An 18,647-nucleotide genomic window follows, 5' to 3' on the forward strand; every position below is an offset into this window, starting at 1 on the left:
GGATTGATACTTATATTTCTTATACAAAATGAGGACTATCAGTAAACTGGTTTAAAAGTAAATATCGTATATCCATATTGTAGTGTACTTAATATGAAATTTGTAGTTGTAATAACATTGCCAAAAACTAACTTCTTATGTTTGGCGTGAAGCTTTGGCGTGAATGGAGTGGGTATCAGGCCCTGAAAATATAAAATATGTCATAATAAGTTGCTCCTAACTATACGAACTTAGTACTACTGGATAAACGCTACCTTATCGCAAAAATAAATATACAGACATCGACTTTGTTACATTATTAGTAGCAATGTTCTTCCACTCAATTATAATTAATGACTGCACGGTTGGCGCAGTGATTGTCCAACTGGCTGCCGTGCAACGTGTAGCGGGTTCGATACCCGCACGGAGCAACTCTTTGTGTGTGCCACAAATTGTTGTTTCTGGTCTGGGTGATATTTTCATATGAACTTGTATGTTTGTAAACGCACCCACGACACGGGAGAAAATAACAGAGTGGGGCAACGTTTAGAAAAAAATCCTACAAATGAAAAAAGCGGCAAACACGTACAGGTTTTTGAGAAAGTCTGTGTTCTTTGGCTTGGAGGTACTATAAATGAGGCTCTTGACTTCTGGGTAGCACTCCAATAGGTCTTCCCAATTTGCTAGACTCAAGTAGACGAGGTCCACAACCTGCATAATTGTACAATGAAGTCAATAATTACATTTCATTTACAATTTTATTATTTCCGGTACTTACCTTCTGACATAATAATTATTTTGAAAGTCTATACATAATGGTGTATAATCGGTTTAAACGCAGATTCTTTAGTTTAATAGAAAAGTCTGTGCAATTAATATGAATTCTTTAGTCAATCATTATAGCCAAATTGTTTTAAATCTTACCGTCCGTGTGTAGTACGAGGACCGAAAGCCAGCACTAGGATATAATCCAGTAATGCGTCCAAAATAACTATTCGTATACAATATAGAAATCAATTTCCCTTCACCACTGTGAAGAAAAAGATTCATTACATTACCAGAAAATATAGAAATACAGTATTTTTTCTTGACAGCTAATTAAACAGGCACTACTAAACAGGATCTTAATTTTCAAGTAAATGAAAGAGTATAATAATGAATCAGTGATTACTTAGAAAATCTACACTTACTTAGCATCGGTCATCCACTTTTCTACTTCACCCTGGTGAATGAAGTACGTCGTATTAAAGGTGTCACCCTGTCGTACAATGCATTTGCCTGAAATTTGATAAAACTTAATAAAACAGCCATACTTTTTGTTATACGTAGGTGTATGTGTTTAACAATAGTTCAAATTGTAAATGAGTAATAATATCCTCTTAGTTCCCGAGTTATGTGTACTTTCTAAGATTATTTATATAGATACTACTGCCAAACGGTGAATAAAAACATCGTGAGGAAACCTGGGCTTATAATTTCTAATTGAAAGAAAATTTAAAATCGCCAACCCGCATTGAGCAAGCGTGGCGATAAATGCTTAAAACCTTCTCCATGTGAGAAGAGGCTTTGGTCAGCAGTGGCCACCTAGAAGCTGATGATACTGAATAATATTCTCTTTTTATAACCCTCTATATTTTTAGTCACTGAATGTCTTCCAACAGAAAAAAAAACTATTAAACCATATCATGTATTAAGTTACAAACCTGGAAATATAACTATTCTCACAAATCTTGCACATAACTGTCTTTTAAAGTAGTCAGGCAGTTGGCGGAAGGTAGGAGCAGATTCCAAATGATGTATGTACAATGAACAGAAGATATCATTTCGTAAACATGGGGGCGCATCATATACTAATTCGGGGAGCCAGTCGCCTACAAAACAAGGATGATAATGATATCTCTATAGGATAGCTTTGAATGTATTCCTAAAAGGATTTACTGCAAACAGAGCTTATATGAATACAACTTTTCGTACAAAACAATTATGAATCTACTGTGATCAACTTAATAAGGAATATTCTACGCAGTTTTATTTTTAACTAAGCACTCTGATGTATAGTTTTCCGTCTAATTTCAATGTTCTGCTGCACACACTTCTAATGTAAGTTATTACTAAATAGACACGTAAACCTTTCTTTCTTGTTTAATCTAATGTGATATGATAACTTATTGAGGAAATATTCCACGCAGTTTTATTTTTTAACTAAGCACTCTATTGTAACTTTATATCTCTAAATTCAATGTTTTGCTGCACATACACTTTTACGTACCTTTCTCTCTCGTCCACAATTGATCTGTGTACTCTTTTACTATGTCAAGAATAGCTTGATGAATTCCATTGTGAGCTAGATACTCCAACATCCGTTGAACACCGTAGTCGTAATTATACAATAGGCGGAAATTTTTAAACGCATAATGGATTGCCAAAGCCATTATCCAAATATTCAGCAAATACATGAAGAAGGTCACAAATATTTTATAATATAGTTGCTTAAGGGATAATGCTATTACCTGAACAGAATGCAAAGGTGATCACAGTTGTAAAATAAAATCAATTATATAATATTTCTTGTTAAACTATAATAAACTTACTGTATCCATGCTGGTTTGGGTATGGATAATTAAAATATATGTTAAGGCAACCACATAATCGTGAAGCCAATAAGTAGGCACTACGAAAGAAGGATTTTCTTTACCGTAATTATCAGTAAAAGTTCTTGTAGTTCTAGCACAACCTGAGAAAAATCCAAATTAATCTTTTTTAATATAACTATATGTAACTGGCTCAGTAATAACATCACAAATTAACAGTTCGAATTCTACATAGAAGACATCTATACATACTGTTATCAATACATAATAACACTAAATTGGTTAAACACATAAATCTGTATTATTATTGAACATGCAGAAATATAATTACCATCTTTTCTGGTATAAACCGGAGCCCACTCTGTAAAGTCAACAGTTGTATTCAAATGACTTATATCTGCGATGTCAGTTGGAAATTGTGCTTCTGTGAATGAAACAAAGTAATACACCTCTAAATTTTTGAGAAGAATAATCTTTTCTGTAATTTTGAAATACTTAATTATTTCCGCCTATCGGTATGTTTGACAAAAATTTTGGAAATTACCTATTCTAGACAACCCCATACGAGATTATGGTCTTTTAATAAGTAACCCTGTATGACTAAGCTTAAAACAATAACATACCACGCTGACATCCAAATAAAATCCATCCAGTTGTAAAAAAGTGCAGTAGTAACAATAGAATTGTGAATTTCAAAACGTAGGGGGCTTTTTGGTTCTGAAATGATAATTATTATGTTGAATAATTATTTAGAAAATGACTTATTAAGCCTACATAAAAAAATACCACTTAACATCAAGAGAGTCGTGTGAAAAGTACATACAAGTATAGCGCTTGAGGAAACAATAAACTGAGCAATCAAACAAATAAGTGACTTATTGTTAGTAAACGGATTGTCAGAAATCAGAAACATCAAAAAAGAAACGAATAATTATTTATCTTTTATCGCTAACCCAACATAACAAAAATTACCTATACTTGTAAGTAAGATAAGTACCGTAAAGCCTCGGCAAAAATGAGTATCAAAGTCCCAAAAGAATTTCAATCTCAGCAGTCTTGCCAGTTGATAAGTCCAGCGTCCAGTAAATAATGTAACCAGAGGTAACAGTAAAGATAAACCATCTAAATATAAAGTCCAATGGCTGAATTTCCTCATACGAAAACGACGGTAAGCCAATTTATTCCTAGCTACTATAAGTTCAACCTGCAAATAAAGATAATAGGGATAATGACGGTGTATAAAACTAAAAAATCTTCTTAGTGTGTCAGTTAGGTAATGAAAAACTATTAGACATTTTTTTATTTTGTCATATAAGATAACAATACTTAGATAAAACGAATCAAAGTTTAGGAGTAGGAGCAAATAGGTACGTCATTTCTACGGACAAAATGTACCTAGAAGTGACGTCACGCGACATTTCAAATCAATATTATCTTCGAAAGTATTTGTTTCCGTAAGAAAATAAAAAATACTTAATTTTTTTTAATAATCTACAAGACGGACATTTAAAATGAAAATCATCTACTCTATTATACAGTATTTTATACATTTATTTTGGTCGACAACTTACCGTATAAAACTCAGCTACAAAGTTAACCCAACCTATAAGATCCGTGACACAGAGCAACGCAAGTAATCCTGGCGATAATTGCGTACCCGAAGGAAGAGCTGCGCATACAATGACCACAAAACTCGCGAAAAATGGACTAATTAACCATGCTAAATATAGCCAGCGAGAATACCATGATCCATCAACAGCTTCTATGAGCACATCATGTCTCTGAAAATATAGAAAAATTAATCTTTTTTATGGAACACGGTAAACAAGCAGACGTATCACCTGAAGGAAAGCAATCGCCGCCGCCCATGGACACTTGAAACACCAGAGGCGTTACAAATGCGTTGCCGGCCTTTTGGGTGTTAGGAATTTAAGGGTTGTTGGGGAATCGGGGATTGGGAAGGGGGAATTGGGCCTCCGGTAACCTAACTCTCACAACGCAAGCGTTGTTTCACGTCGGTTTTCGGTGAGGCCATGGTATCACTCCGGTCGAGCCGGCCCATTCGTGCTGAAGCATGGCTCTCCCACACTTAGAACCTTGTTAAAGATACAATATAGGTACACTACCACATAATATGTGAAGCGGATTTTTAGGTAGAAGAATAGGTAGATTCTTCTAGTTCAAATTATAGAATCGTTACATCATCTCGTAAAAATAGTGTAGAATTTTATACATTTTTAATTAAGTAATAAGTAAATATTGTTTTAGGTACTAACAATTCCTCTATAAAATTTGAGCTGTGTGAATTCTCCTTTTTTATATTTACCATAAACAACTATTATTTCGTAAACAACTTTTATTTTATAAGTAGGAAAGTTACCAGTACTTACCGGTAAAATTATAATTTTACGTCCACGTAGATGGTATGTAATGGAGTCGTAAGGATTTTCAATGTAAACATTTTTGGTTGCCATAAAATGATTCTTGGCTTGTCTACTTTTACTGATTGTATATCTCATCTAGAAAATATATTTGATAATACGTTAAAACTGGAATAAATAAATAAGTAAAGGTATAAGCACTTTTATTCATTACATATTTATTATGGCGTTATAAAACAATTCACATATAATAGGGCAGTATATGACTATTATATTTAGTATTAGAAACTAGGATTATCTAGGAAACTAGATTACTAGGATCCAGTATATGGCAATAGGCTCACCCCTATTACATGGGACTTATAACACAAATGGTGAAAAGTGGGTGTACATTGTATAGCGGCATTACGTGCCGTAATGTGCACCTCTGCCTACCCCTTCGGGGATTAATGGCGTGACGTTGTGTGTGTGTGTGTGTGTATTAGAAACTACTTAGAAAAAGGCAAAGAAAGTAAAACATGGATGCGCACCTCATCAGTGATGATATCCTGGAAGGCCGATATTTCAATCAGTAGCAAATCCACATGGTCATCGGCTACAGCCGTCACACCAACTGGGCGTAATTTCACACCTTCCAGTTGACCAAATATATCACCCTTTATAATGATAATAAATTCGATGAGATAATTTCTCAATAATATACGCTTACGATTTAATTGTGCAGTTTAATTGAACAATTGTGTATACTGTAGTGCCGTAAGGTGTGCACTGCAGACTGTATGACATACAACTGCGTCCACTGATCCGCATCGTACGTGCTGCATCATCAGCAAGGCCTACATGCGATGCGTACTGATGACGTCATACATATGTGCGATGCGTACGATGCGGGCCTGTGGACGCTTACCTTTAACTGTACAGTTAAAATTGAAACAGTTTAGCCTGCATAAGACAAGTTTCAAACCAACAAGTGTTAGTTTGAAAGGCAATGCACTTGAGGGAGATGATTCAGGCGTGCATGAACAACCCTGGACGATTATGTTATCCAACTGATAGACTGTCTCACATTCCAAAAAAAATATGAAAAGTAGGTATTGTAAATTAAAAATAATATCTGTTAGTTATTTCACCTTAGTTAGAATAATCATTTTCTTGCCATTTTTGAAAATATTGACCCTTCCCCGATGTACAATGCATATGTGACGACAAATGTCCATTTCTCTAAATATGTCATGATTGGGCAAATAGTAAGCAACATCACTGGCGCTGGCCAACTGTCTTTGTATTGTCTCTCCACCACCAATTATTGAATCCAGGCTCATAAAAGTTCTGCATCAAAAATAAATAGTAAAGTACCTATGCATAAAAATCAATCTACGTTTTCATTGCCTGTACCCTTGGTACGAGTTTGCTTTAGGTTTAAAGTAATGGAAACGAGAAAACGAGAGCGCGTTCGACACTCTGATTGGCCGGCTCGATTAGCCAACCAATCAGAACGTAGAACGCGCTCTCGTTCCGATTACTAAACGTAAAGCAAAATTATACTAAGGGTATTTATTGACCATGCCTTGAAAACAGTTTTATCGTTTGTTTACTTCTTTGTAGTTCTTAACGAAAACGATAAATAAAAAAAATCCTTAACAACAAAAGAGTGAAACTTACTTTTTGTAGAAATAATAACTTAAATCCTGTCTAAACACAGCACCAATACGTTCATTAGTCAATTGCTGTAAGTTTATTCCCTTGGTTCTGAAACAGTTAAATTATTACCATTACCTATATATTATTTATTTACATCTACAACAACTGCATTAACAGAAATTAAACTAAAATGCTTACCTAATCCAACAATATCGGAAATGCTCCGCTACTCTCTCAATAATAGTATTTTCTACTCTCTCAGACGTAAGAAAAGTTAGAAGTTGGTGTACCGAATTCTGAAACCTTGTATCTCCACGAAAGTTTAACATCAATAGCGCTAATGTATAACAAGATATAAACCTGTATATTAATAAAAAAATATTCGTTTAAATTGTACCTTATGCAAGAAGTGATAAAATACGATAGATAAACAAAGCTTACCAAAAGATAAAACCAAGGGCAAATAGAAAAAAGCCTACACCTAAATTTATACGATCGATAATAAATCTACCGAAATTCATCCCTAACATACCACTCCCTGCAAGATTTAAACTTTGGGCAAATATCTGAAACAAAAAGTGAAAGCCACTTAGATTAGGATGACTAGATACATAAAATAAAATGAAATATTAAAAAGTACACAATATTTTCTTGGTAGAAAATTAATCAGATATTGTGAAACAATTCCTAAGTTTCCAATCTTAAACCATTATTTTTTTAGCTTTTTTTTAAGAAGTAACATCATATTACTTTATGTCTTGATATTCTTGCAGGACTTAAACAAATAATTACAAGTAAGAAGTAAAACCCTCTTTTGAAGAATTTACCTAACGAGATTTTATCATAATACAAAAATATTAATATGTAAAGATTCTGTAATTAACGTACCAGATGCAGTTGGTGGCCATCCAACTTTTTAGGTAAATGATATAACGTTGGCATCCAGCATTCATTCCTAAGCAGCACACTAACTAAGTCCTTCCTCGCGTTAAATTTAAAATTAACACAATTAACCATTAAGAAATGGCTAGATGCCAAAACGATTAGCACGTTTACAATCTGCCATTTAAATACCTGCAAGAAAATATTATGAAACTATGCTTTAGTACCTTACATTGCTCCACCCATGCAGACAAAAATGAAATAATAAAGTAATAGGTACAACTAACCATGATGTAAGTTAAGTTCACAGTCGGTACATCCGTAATGTAATCAAAATATGCAAAAATTATGTATATATGGGCAAACTTGCAAACTGTATTTATAAGAAATGTGCTATCGTCGCTTATTTCATGTGATATAAGAGCGCGAAGTACACTAAACCAAGGAACAACGCCAATGATGTCTAATAAAAATCCTTTTGCCAGGTAATTTCTCAAGCATAATGACTTATCCGTAACGTAAATTCCTCGACTGTTGTAATAGGGTAACTGAAATTAACACAATTCTAAAATCAAAGAAAATATAACACTTAAATCGAAGATTAAAAGCTAGTAAGCTAATAAGGTAAAATAATCTTACACACAACTTGATGACGATATCAATGAACGCAATACAATCACAGAACGCACTGATCATCATAAAAATCCATCGTGACACTGCTCCCACGCCACCTACAATCAACAACTACAATATTATCGTAAGAAAATCAAAGCGTAAGACAATTAAAAATATTGTATTTCTTTTTTCTTTGTTGTAAATTTTCAACATTTTAACTGTATAACGTTTGGCTTAAGATGTAAAATTATGCATGTTTTTCTAAATAAATAAATAAATTATCACAAATGTGGTTTGACTTTTATTTGTAACCCATTTTTTTTCAATACTAGTCAGTGTAGTGTTTCAGTATTATTCCTTACACAAAATCCATTTATGCCAATGGAAATCAAATGTCTATTTGTCTGGTCATGCAAAATAGCTTTTGCCATGTTGATTTAAAGCGAGAACATTAAGAAAATAGTCGGGTAACTAATAAATATCCTACGGTAGTATGACATAAAAAGTTATTATTACCTAGCATTGCTGCACTAATTATGGATATACACACAATTATAACTCGGAACAACATCCACAACTGCATGAATCTGGAACGAGCAAATATTATAACTACGCATTATATCAAGTTTCTTATTGTAGAAGTGTTAACTATTTTTGTATTTTAAATCTCGTGAGACTTATGAATTATTATTTTTAACGGCACAAACGTGGCAAACATCGTATGATGCTCATCGTGAATATGAAATGCGCATTTAGCGGGGCTTGAAACTAATGAAATTGAAGATATAGGAGCATGTCAATAGAATCACCGATTTATGGCACTTGTGGTCAGACAGTTGGCTGAGCATTTTGAGATAGAACTCAACTGGTAACCTCAAGTAGATAAATATTTTGCACCCTACTTATCTAGCCTACTAAGTGAGCCCAACGTGACGTCGCGTGACATCGCTGCTCATGAAAAACAAAACCTCTATGACTTGAAACTAGTAGAGCTTTTCTCAACATACCTATTTACGTGAGTAAACTGGTACTTAATTTATTAATCACCTTGATTCTGGATCTCCCCAGAAGAAGCCTTGAACAGGTAACGATCGAGTGTCGTAAAAGTCAGCAATCATTTTAGCATTTGAAGACCTAGACGATCTTATATTGTGAATCCTATCCCTGAGCTTGTGTTGATACTGAAAATATTCGAAGAAATCATTAACGACCAGTTTCAATAACCTATCTATCTGTAGACTCTGTAGATTTGCTGACTAGAGATACAATTTTGACACAACATGTTGTATGGAGCTTATGTCAAAATTGTATCACAGACAGTGTACAGGTAGAGTAGTAAGCACGTATAGATAGGTTATTGAAATTAACCGTCAATCGTATTCCGAAATCTAATTAGTAGCTATAACAACGTGTTGCGGACTGCCTAGCGGGTGTACCAAGGCTCCAGCTCGAATAGCAGGAGTAAGAACGGGGTGGTTTAGTCTAACATTCCCTCTCGCCGCACCCAAGGCGTGAGAAGTCATAGGATAATTCCCCCCCCCCCCCCCGGGAAAAAATGTTGTAACAAAGAACTGCTAAGTATTTTCAACTTCAATTGTATTTTCAAAGATACTTACATCTCTATGTTTCAGGACATGATCCTGAAAAATGTCGTTGTATCTACTTCCAAACTCTTGTACACAATTTTGTACATACGTATGTTCCTTTGGATGCATTTTGTAAATATTGAAGAATTCTTTAACTGGTATATAAATTAACTGCAATAAATTATTTTTTTTCATTTTATATCATGGAAATAACGTGAATCATTGGTTTACATTAAGCTTCCAAAATGCATTTAACATTTAAAATTAAAATAAAGTTAAATTGCTTTTTATTTTTAACCAATTTAAAAAAGGAGAAGTCCTCAATTTCACCTGTATGTGTATATACGTATGTTTAGCCGCGATTATCTCACGATGGGCTTAACCAATTATTTGTCGAGGAATTCGGGTAGTTTCAAGCCATGCTAGAAACTCATATTCTGTAGCTTCGCGACAGTCGCCGCGTCGTGTGTGGCGGAATACTACTCATGAATTTGAGCATGGCTTAAAACTAGCCGAGTTTAATTACGAAAAACATAATAATTTATATACCCAAGTTATTAACTAACTGATGACAGCTTGGATATCAACACATTTTTTGGATAACAGTAAGGATTTGGAATTTAGTATAAGTACATGTTTATAATAATTGTTACTTACTTCGCAATCAGTATATGCCATAAAAGATCGAAGTGATACTTCCCCAAGGAAAATTTCAAATAAAGATAGCAAAGAACCGGGTCCATAGTATTCCGTAACCAACTCTCCCTGTTCATCACAAAACTCGGATTTTGCGTAACCCTAAAATTATAGTTAATTGATTAGAAACTGTTTTAAACTTTTTCTCCATATAAATAAATCCAATAATAATATTTTTTTTATAAACACAGTATGTTGAAAAGTATAATCACAGAATCTAGAACTTTCTGTTTCCTACTCTTTTTTTATTTATTTATTACCTCTATTTAGGCATAAGCCTTATTATACTTCAAGTACCATAAAATTCAAAAATAAATAGTGGCAAAAAATTTTGGTCGATATTTTATATACCTTTCTATTTTACCATTATAATTATGATGATGATATGACAATTTACATGAGAAAATTACAAAAGTAAGTCCTTCTGTAATTTGGGACCATGACAAACAACTAGCTATGTAATATAGAAAATCAGTAGTTAAAACTACTACATAAAAATAACGACTAAAAATCTATGGATTATGATAAATTGGAGAGTAGTTCATAAAGTTTCTGTCAAAAACCGATCGTAGTGCACACATCCAAAGATTTTGGAAATAGGTTAATTATTTTGGCTATAAAGGTTCTAGTTAGTAGAAGCTTCTACTACATAATAAAACTATATGTTTACCTGAGACACCCAAGCGACATTTTTGCTTTGAACTCCGAACATATATATGTTAGAATTTTTGGGAAAAATTAAATAATGCGTTGCTCTACTTAAGTCCGCTATAAGGTGAGGATCCGCATGAAGGAACGGTTTGGATTGGCTTATGATTGATTTAGACATATTTCCTTGAGCTTTCCAGTATATTGCTCTTGCATCGTTTTCTAATTTATTACTTTCCAATACGTCTATACCTTTATAGTATTTCCAATAACATGTGAGATACCTATCCAGTCTCTTAAGTAAATCTTGATGTATTCTATAGTGTTCGTAATACTTCTTAATTCGTATAACAAATCTCTGGTACCTTGTTATTTTTATGTTATGCAAATATAAATAGGAGAGATATCTTCCTTTACAAAACAAATACAAAATAAAGACCAAAAAACTCAGTAATGCAGACACGTATACATCAGCCAGATTTGAAGCAGGGTTTTTGGCATAGCTCCATTCAAACAACCATGGGATAGTAACTCCAAGAATATCTGGTTCAGTGCAGTTTGAAACATAGGCCTTGGAGCATATTCTTTTTCCAAAAAAATAAGTAGGAGATAGCTTCGGAAAATAATAGAGCATCTCAAATACAACGTGGCTAGTAACAATATGAAAGGCGATTTGAGCCAATACCATTATACGAAAAATGTCAATCATAGGATCATGATGAACCTCAAATTTTAAATATTCTCCATAAAAAAGTACGTAAACTTTAATGACTCTATTAAATTGAAGAGTTAAATAAAGTTCGGGCGGGGCTCCGCAAATTTTCGCTATATCTTCAATCCAAATTGTGGATAGTATGTCAAGAAAAAAAGTGATGCTCTTAAAACGTTCAAAAACAACTGCGGAAAATGTATTCGTCAGAGAGTTTTGTTTCTTCACTGCAGTCATGAGAGACACACCTATATCAATGATATAAATAGTCTCTACACAAAATGTGAAAAACGCAAACCATGGCGGTACATGGGCTTTTACTAAGTATATTGGATACAAGAACAATACAAGAAGTACGGTGGCAGAGAGAATTCGGTACCATATACGACCGAACTGGGAACGAACATTAAGTATCCATGGGAATTTGAATCTAGTGAACATCGAATTTGTTTGTAATTCAGCTTTATTACATAGAACAAGTTGTCCTATATATTTAGGACAGTGATAAATTGTTTCATCATGTGAACAATGTCCCTTTAAGTTTTCCTTAAGTTCATCTGGGTTGTTACTTTCAAAGAAGTTGGATATTTCCCACCATCGCTTCTTAATCCAACTGATTCCTTCATCTTCATTTCTATCAAGACCTCTAATATTTTTTTTGTTCGCAAATAATACTTTTGCGTGAGACAATCTGTCCCGGGCATCATTCAAGATAGCTTTTCGGTCTTCTGGATATTTGTGTAAAGCTTCTATTATATCCACTCGCTTGACATAGTAGAATTCACAATATGTGACGCAGCGAACTATTACCTTCCTTTTTATATGAGGCACCAAAAAGCTTATGTCTCCAAATATTGTCCCAGCAGTAACAGAGAGAATCGGTGTTACTCCATCATCTAGTGAAATGAGTTGGAGTATCCCGGATTTGAGATAATACAAAGAACCAGTATTATTTAACCCTGTAAAAAATTTCTCGCCCGGTAACTTCAAACTCATAACTGCAAGGTTACTTATCAGACGTCGAAAGGGATAGCTTGTTTTCCTCAAAGTAGGACTATGATAAAATAATGGCCATAGTAAATCCTGCATAATTTCAAGTTTCAAATATCTAGGTAGCCCTGTATAAAACTTTGGTACTTTTGCTATACAACTCTGTTTTTCATACATCAATTTATAATATTCTTTAACTATTTTCGCTGAGTCATCATTCGGATTTCTTCTTTTAGTCTCATCAATAATTTTTTTCACTCTTGAATACAATGAGAAAATCTCGCGAAACCTAAACGTAGATTCAGCAAAGGATTTAGGAACTAATATGAAATGTCCTACTACGTAGCTCAACACCATTAATAAGCACACCACTATATGCTCCAAAATCGTAGATGGCATTATATCGTCGATGTACATATTAATAAAATAGGAATATATAAATACTACTCCATAAATGAATGTTGCATATCCCTCATCTGTTTCATTAAACTGAAAAACATAAAAGTAAGCATTGAATTCATAATAAACTCAATAAACTCAACAACAGACAATACTTAACATATTTTCATTACTTTGTGTGATATGTATGCTCTCCAATCAAAATAAACGCCTTTGTCATTACAACGTTCACAAAAACCTTGGTATGTAACCAGTAAAAAGAAGCATGCCATGCAGTTGATACACATGACCATCACGAGTGAACCACCTACCAAAAGCTTTAGGTAGGAATGAGTAGATCGTAATGCAAAATAGTCTGTTATTCTGTAAATACTGAAATAAAAATCACATTAAATTAGTAAGAATTGTAAAAAGTATCTATACAGGATGCCTCTGGAAGTATGGAAAATAAATAATTTGTTTTTTGACATTTTTAAAGTGGAAAAATGATTTAGCTACTTGGACAGCGTTTACCATACTTACACTAAAAATTCATTGAATGCTAAAATATTTGGCCACACTTGAGCTGGTGGGCAGGGATTATTTACAGCCAAACGAAACAACGGAAGCAGAGAGAAAATATCAATCAACAACAAAAATGCCGATTTTGGTAAATGCCCGCGTCTCATCGCCTTATCCACTACTTGCCTAAAATAAAATATAAGTAATTATTCAAAAATTCATGTAAAATACATTTATATTAATAATGCGTCACTTCTCCGTCAAATTAATAATATATTTACATATTACTTTCACGATAGTTTAACTTTTATGTTTATTTTCGTTTTTTTTTCAACACTACGCGATTGAAATGATTGAACAAAACTGTCACATTTTCGTTTGATGTGGACATTTCCGAGGTATCAGACATATATCAGCTGTAACACTTTGAAGGTAGGTAGTGTACATAGAAGTAAAAAAAAACCAGTTTGATACAAAACTTCGAACCAAATTGCGAAATTACTATTGATGTGTTAACATAAGCCTTCCCCAATACCACGTATGTTAATACGTGGTATTGGGGAAGGCTTATGTTCGGCAGTGTATGTCTTGTTGCTGATATTATGATGATAACTAATGCCTACTCAAAAACTTACATACCTGTGTACTATATGAAGAAAAGTATCGATACCATAAATCGAATCACAAAAATACCAATAGCAATACTTGATACCGATCAAAACCGGATGGTAATCCATAACATCGTTACAATAAACTATTGGGTATACCGCTTGTATAGGGCCCTGCAACAAATTACAGAATGTACTTTGCTTGCTGTAACTCTTGATAATTTATTTTTGTAGTCATACCTACTTAAATAAATGTATGTTACCGATATAACTTTGAATATTACATTTATTTATGGAAAATTGAAAAATACATTAAAAGGGAAAATCTTACCAGCATTACTTTGATAAGTACAGCCGCGAGCACGAACAACTTAAACACCGGATGAAATGGGAGAAAAATTAGATCACTCCATTCGATTTCAGGTTCTTCCACTGTTCTTTGTTTTTTACTACCAACTTCTTCTGTTGCTATACTCACTGTTCTCGATACATTTGATTGTTTTCTAAATGGATCTTCGTATGCCTCACTTCTCGGAGAAGCCATTTTATTTTATTAATGTAAGTATATTTAATTTCTTTTTTACTTACATTTCACGACTACACTTAACTCACAGATACTTACAAATGACACTATATTGAAAATCGAAACGTCATTGGAGATGTACGAGTATTTATGATTTGTGATGTTTTTAAGAAAAGTTTTTTATCCACATCCACATAATTAGTTTTTTTAGTTTTCCTACCCCAAAGGTTACGTCCGCACAAATAGGAGGCTTAAAAGTATTAGGTATAGGAACAGTCGGCTTGTTTAGTGCCTAAAGCCGGGTAAAATACTATTTCTATATTTTTTCGACTATTGAAGTCTATTGAAATACTTCACAAATAAAAAGACTTTTGAAAGGTATAAATAAAAAAAATATATATATACTAAGGTACACATTTTAATTTTAAATGAATAATTAATCCACACTTACAACCCAGTAAAACTATAAATTATTGGACTACTGAATCTAACATAATTTCGTGGACTTGTAGATGTTCTGGTGTGCTCAATATCAGCTTGACTAATTTGGCTATATCCTTTACTTGTAGTTTTGGGGTATCTGTCTCCGTTTCTGTTATTCCTTCAATTCTACCACAAGCAACATTTGTTACTTTTATATTTGCGTTCAAGTAGCGGAATTCGTGACGAAGAATTTCATTGATAGATGTTGTTGTAGCTTTCGTGGCTATGTAAATAGATTTTCTTGAATCTTTTGGTATTTGGTACGAAATAATATCATTCATATTAATTATATGTCCTCTGGTTTTACGTTCTATCATAGAACCGGCGGCCAGTCTTACGCAAGTAATCAAAGCATTAATATTGATGTCAATAAAGTTTTTGATATCTTCTGTTGCTCCGTTACTCACTAAACAATCAATATTGTATTGGGCGTTATTGATTAATACGTCTACTCCATCATATTTATCTTTTATTTTCTGAAAAACTTCAATCATCTGTTTGATATCTACGATGTTGCAATCAAACAACTCAATTTTTCTATTTGCTTTGGCCATTTCATTGAGCCTTTTTGTGACCTCTTCCAAAATACTTTCATTTTTTGTAAAGCCAATAACAATCATACCAGCTTTAGCCAATTTATCCATCACAGCGAACCCAATATCGTCACTACAATCTGTGATAATCACTACTTTATTAATCCAACACTCCATCTTAATGTTGATGTGAGTAGTTTGAATCTTTAAACCCCACAAACTGCGCTGGTACCTAGTTCCATCCTTTATATAACATAAGTTTCCTCTCCGAGTTGAAATTTATTATTATATCCAAGTAATAAATGCACATTATGAAGATAAGTTTGGTTTGATAACCTAACGAGAATTTAATGTGGTGAAAAATACCGGAATGCTTGCATGGGAACAGGCTTATATGATAATCACATAACTAGCAAACTCCGCGGCATTGCCCACGCAACAATACAGATTTATCGGATACCTATTATAAAATGTATTATTGTTACTTAATTAATTTCTTCAAAAATTATACTTTGTTAAATGGTAAAAAGGGTGTACCTACGTAGATATGTATGATTACGTGTGTTCGTGTTCCAATTTAGTTTTGATTTGGAAGATTGGTTTTTGTGTGATAGTTTAGTAAAATTCTACTGTAATCAATCAAAAATGAAACAAAGTAGTCCAAAAAATACCAAAATAAACATGACAAATTGTCATTAATCTATGAACAAACAAACAAACAACAACGAGCCATAAATAATTCTCTTTTTATTTTCATTAATAAATATTATCAAAAACTTAATAGATTTCATGTAACGCGTGAAAAATGATCTCATTCACTTGTATACCACGAGGAGCTGATAAAACCAACAGAACAACGGTAGACACATCTTTTACTGTCAAATGTGGATACTTTTGAAAGAATTCTTCATTAATGAAATTAATACCGGCAGTTTTAAATATACCCGTGCGTACAATCCCCGGTGAAATGCTCGATACTTTGATCTTTCGATTAAGCAATTGAAATTCATTCTTTAATAACGTATTTAAAACTGTCATTGTACGCTTAGATGCGATGTACATATTTATCTTCGGTTCGGCAAAAGGAGGCATGTAATGACCACAGATACTGTTAATATTAATAATGTGGCCTAAAACATCTTTTTTCACCATTGAATTAATCGCATATCTTGTACAAGCTATCAATCCATAAATATTTGTGTCCACAACATCAATTAGATCTTGAATGACTCCCGTTGATATTAATCCTTCCTTTCCTATAGCAGCATTATTTATCAAAACATCAGTGCCACCATGTGCTGCTACTACACCTTCAAAAGCATTCTTAAGATCTTCTTCTTTAGACACGTCACATTTACATGGTATTAATTGTCCTTCAAAACTGCCCCAACTATTCATTTTAAGCAACATATCTTTGACTTTCTCGTCTGTGGCTTCGAATCCAATAACAATCATTCCAACCTTTACTAGATCTTCGGCAATTTGAGCACCTATTCCATGCGCAGCACCCGTGATAACCACTACTTTATTTTTTAAATGATCCATCTTTATTGATATCTACGTTAACACGACAGAAGTATTTTAGCAAGAATACTAAGAACACTATGCAGATATGCTTATAAATCACCTACAGGTACCTAGATTAAAAATAAGTAGCCAAATATTTAAACAACAGTTTATTATAAACTTACAACTTAATCTGATAAACATAAATTACGGATTCGCGTGCATAGATAAGTTAAATCATACGACATTAACGTAAGATAAGATGCATAGTCTCACAGTTTAAAACCATCCATGCAAGTTTTTGTTTCACCTACCTCATAACTTTTGATCTTATTAGGATAAACAGCACGTCAGAACTTTTTCAGATTTCCATTTATATTTATTACTTCCCAACGCCCCATTGTTCATGCTACAATAGAGGTTAAGGCTAAATCTCTGAATCGACGTAAAATAAATTGATCTCGATTTATCGTCATTTTTTGCGCGCTATAGAAATTCGTCCAATCAGTTCAGAGCTCCATTATGACATACGGGTAATATGGGACGAGCGCGAACGTATTACGTTGACGGTGAATTGATGCACTTGGAGGAAATAGAGCGATCTCTCATGGCTGATTGGTTGCGTTTAGTATAGAATGTGCTGATATTTACACATTCAGTTTTTAGATAACATTTTAAGTTAAACGGTGTTGAGTTTGTATTTGGTATTTTTCACTAGCATCACAAACATGTTATACCACCCGAATGATTAGACAGACTTGTGCACATATGCTCTAAATATCACAATCTATCAACAATTTCTAAACAATAAGTAATAATTTGTGTTAAAGTAAAAATATACAATTTATCGATTTGACATTCGAATTTCTGTTTCATAAATTCTATCTAGTATTTTAAATAAATTAAGTAAACAAATACAGTACACTCACGATGCATTGCATGTCACGAAATCCATTTTCATTTAATAATTTAACAAACATTGGAATCTATTTGCACAGATTAATGAATACGATTTTATATTCAGTCGATTGTTTTTGTTATGGACAAATTGAGAGCTGACTACAAATTGGAATACTTATTAGCAAAATCTTTATAATTTGAAACAAATGTTAGGTAACTTAAACAAAAGCTGGTACTGCTGCCACTAAAACTCAACAATTTGTAGTTCGCTGTTAATTACTGTTTCCTAGACAAGTTTAGGTTATAGTACATAGTTCAACACTGATTATATGCGAGGCGCGAAGGGACTTACCGCAAGGACGGGTCAAAACTTGTCTGTACCTGTTTAATTGCTACTCCTCGCCCATTCTCATTACGATTGCTGTTAGCCCTGTGCTCTTTGTAGTTTTAAACGAGCTTTAATGATGATTGCAGAC

The 18,647-nt window shown here is 33.3% G+C and overlaps 3 protein-coding genes across 3 annotated transcripts; all 3 read right to left on the reverse strand.

Annotated features, from left to right (window-relative positions):
* Positions 1 to 525: 525 nt before the first annotated feature.
* LOC118269467 (uncharacterized) lies at positions 526 to 14,830 on the reverse strand. The gene is made up of 28 exons (XM_050699460.1): positions 14,558 to 14,830; positions 14,258 to 14,400; positions 13,640 to 13,804; positions 13,291 to 13,489; positions 11,042 to 13,207; positions 10,333 to 10,473; positions 9,706 to 9,846; positions 9,137 to 9,270; positions 8,606 to 8,676; positions 8,114 to 8,205; positions 7,762 to 8,022; positions 7,481 to 7,666; positions 7,034 to 7,158; positions 6,791 to 6,952; positions 6,614 to 6,700; positions 6,082 to 6,280; positions 5,482 to 5,607; positions 4,961 to 5,089; positions 4,142 to 4,351; positions 3,568 to 3,774; positions 3,194 to 3,287; positions 2,902 to 2,994; positions 2,571 to 2,713; positions 2,249 to 2,489; positions 1,683 to 1,850; positions 1,170 to 1,257; positions 904 to 1,009; positions 526 to 690 (listed from the first exon to the last, which is right to left on the reverse strand). The coding sequence occupies exons 1-28, from the start codon at positions 14,768 to 14,770 to the stop codon at positions 526 to 528; spliced, it is 6,255 nt and encodes a 2,084-aa protein (XP_050555417.1). The 5' UTR covers positions 14,771 to 14,830.
* Positions 14,831 to 15,151: 321 nt separating this feature from the next.
* On the reverse strand, positions 15,152 to 16,362 carry LOC118269298 (farnesol dehydrogenase-like). The gene has a single exon (XM_035584336.2). It carries the CDS (start codon positions 15,940 to 15,942, stop codon positions 15,220 to 15,222), a length of 723 nt encoding a protein of 240 aa, XP_035440229.2. The 5' UTR covers positions 15,943 to 16,362; the 3' UTR covers positions 15,152 to 15,219.
* Positions 16,363 to 16,492: 130 nt separating this feature from the next.
* Positions 16,493 to 17,386, reverse strand: LOC118269337 (farnesol dehydrogenase-like). The gene has a single exon (XM_035584394.2). It carries the CDS (start codon positions 17,308 to 17,310, stop codon positions 16,543 to 16,545), a length of 768 nt encoding a protein of 255 aa, XP_035440287.2. The 5' UTR covers positions 17,311 to 17,386; the 3' UTR covers positions 16,493 to 16,542.
* Between the last annotated feature and the right edge of the window lie 1,261 nt (positions 17,387 to 18,647).

This window comes from Spodoptera frugiperda, chromosome 2, assembly GCF_023101765.2.
Source record: "Spodoptera frugiperda isolate SF20-4 chromosome 2, AGI-APGP_CSIRO_Sfru_2.0, whole genome shotgun sequence".
NCBI lineage: Eukaryota > Metazoa > Arthropoda > Insecta > Lepidoptera > Noctuidae > Spodoptera > Spodoptera frugiperda.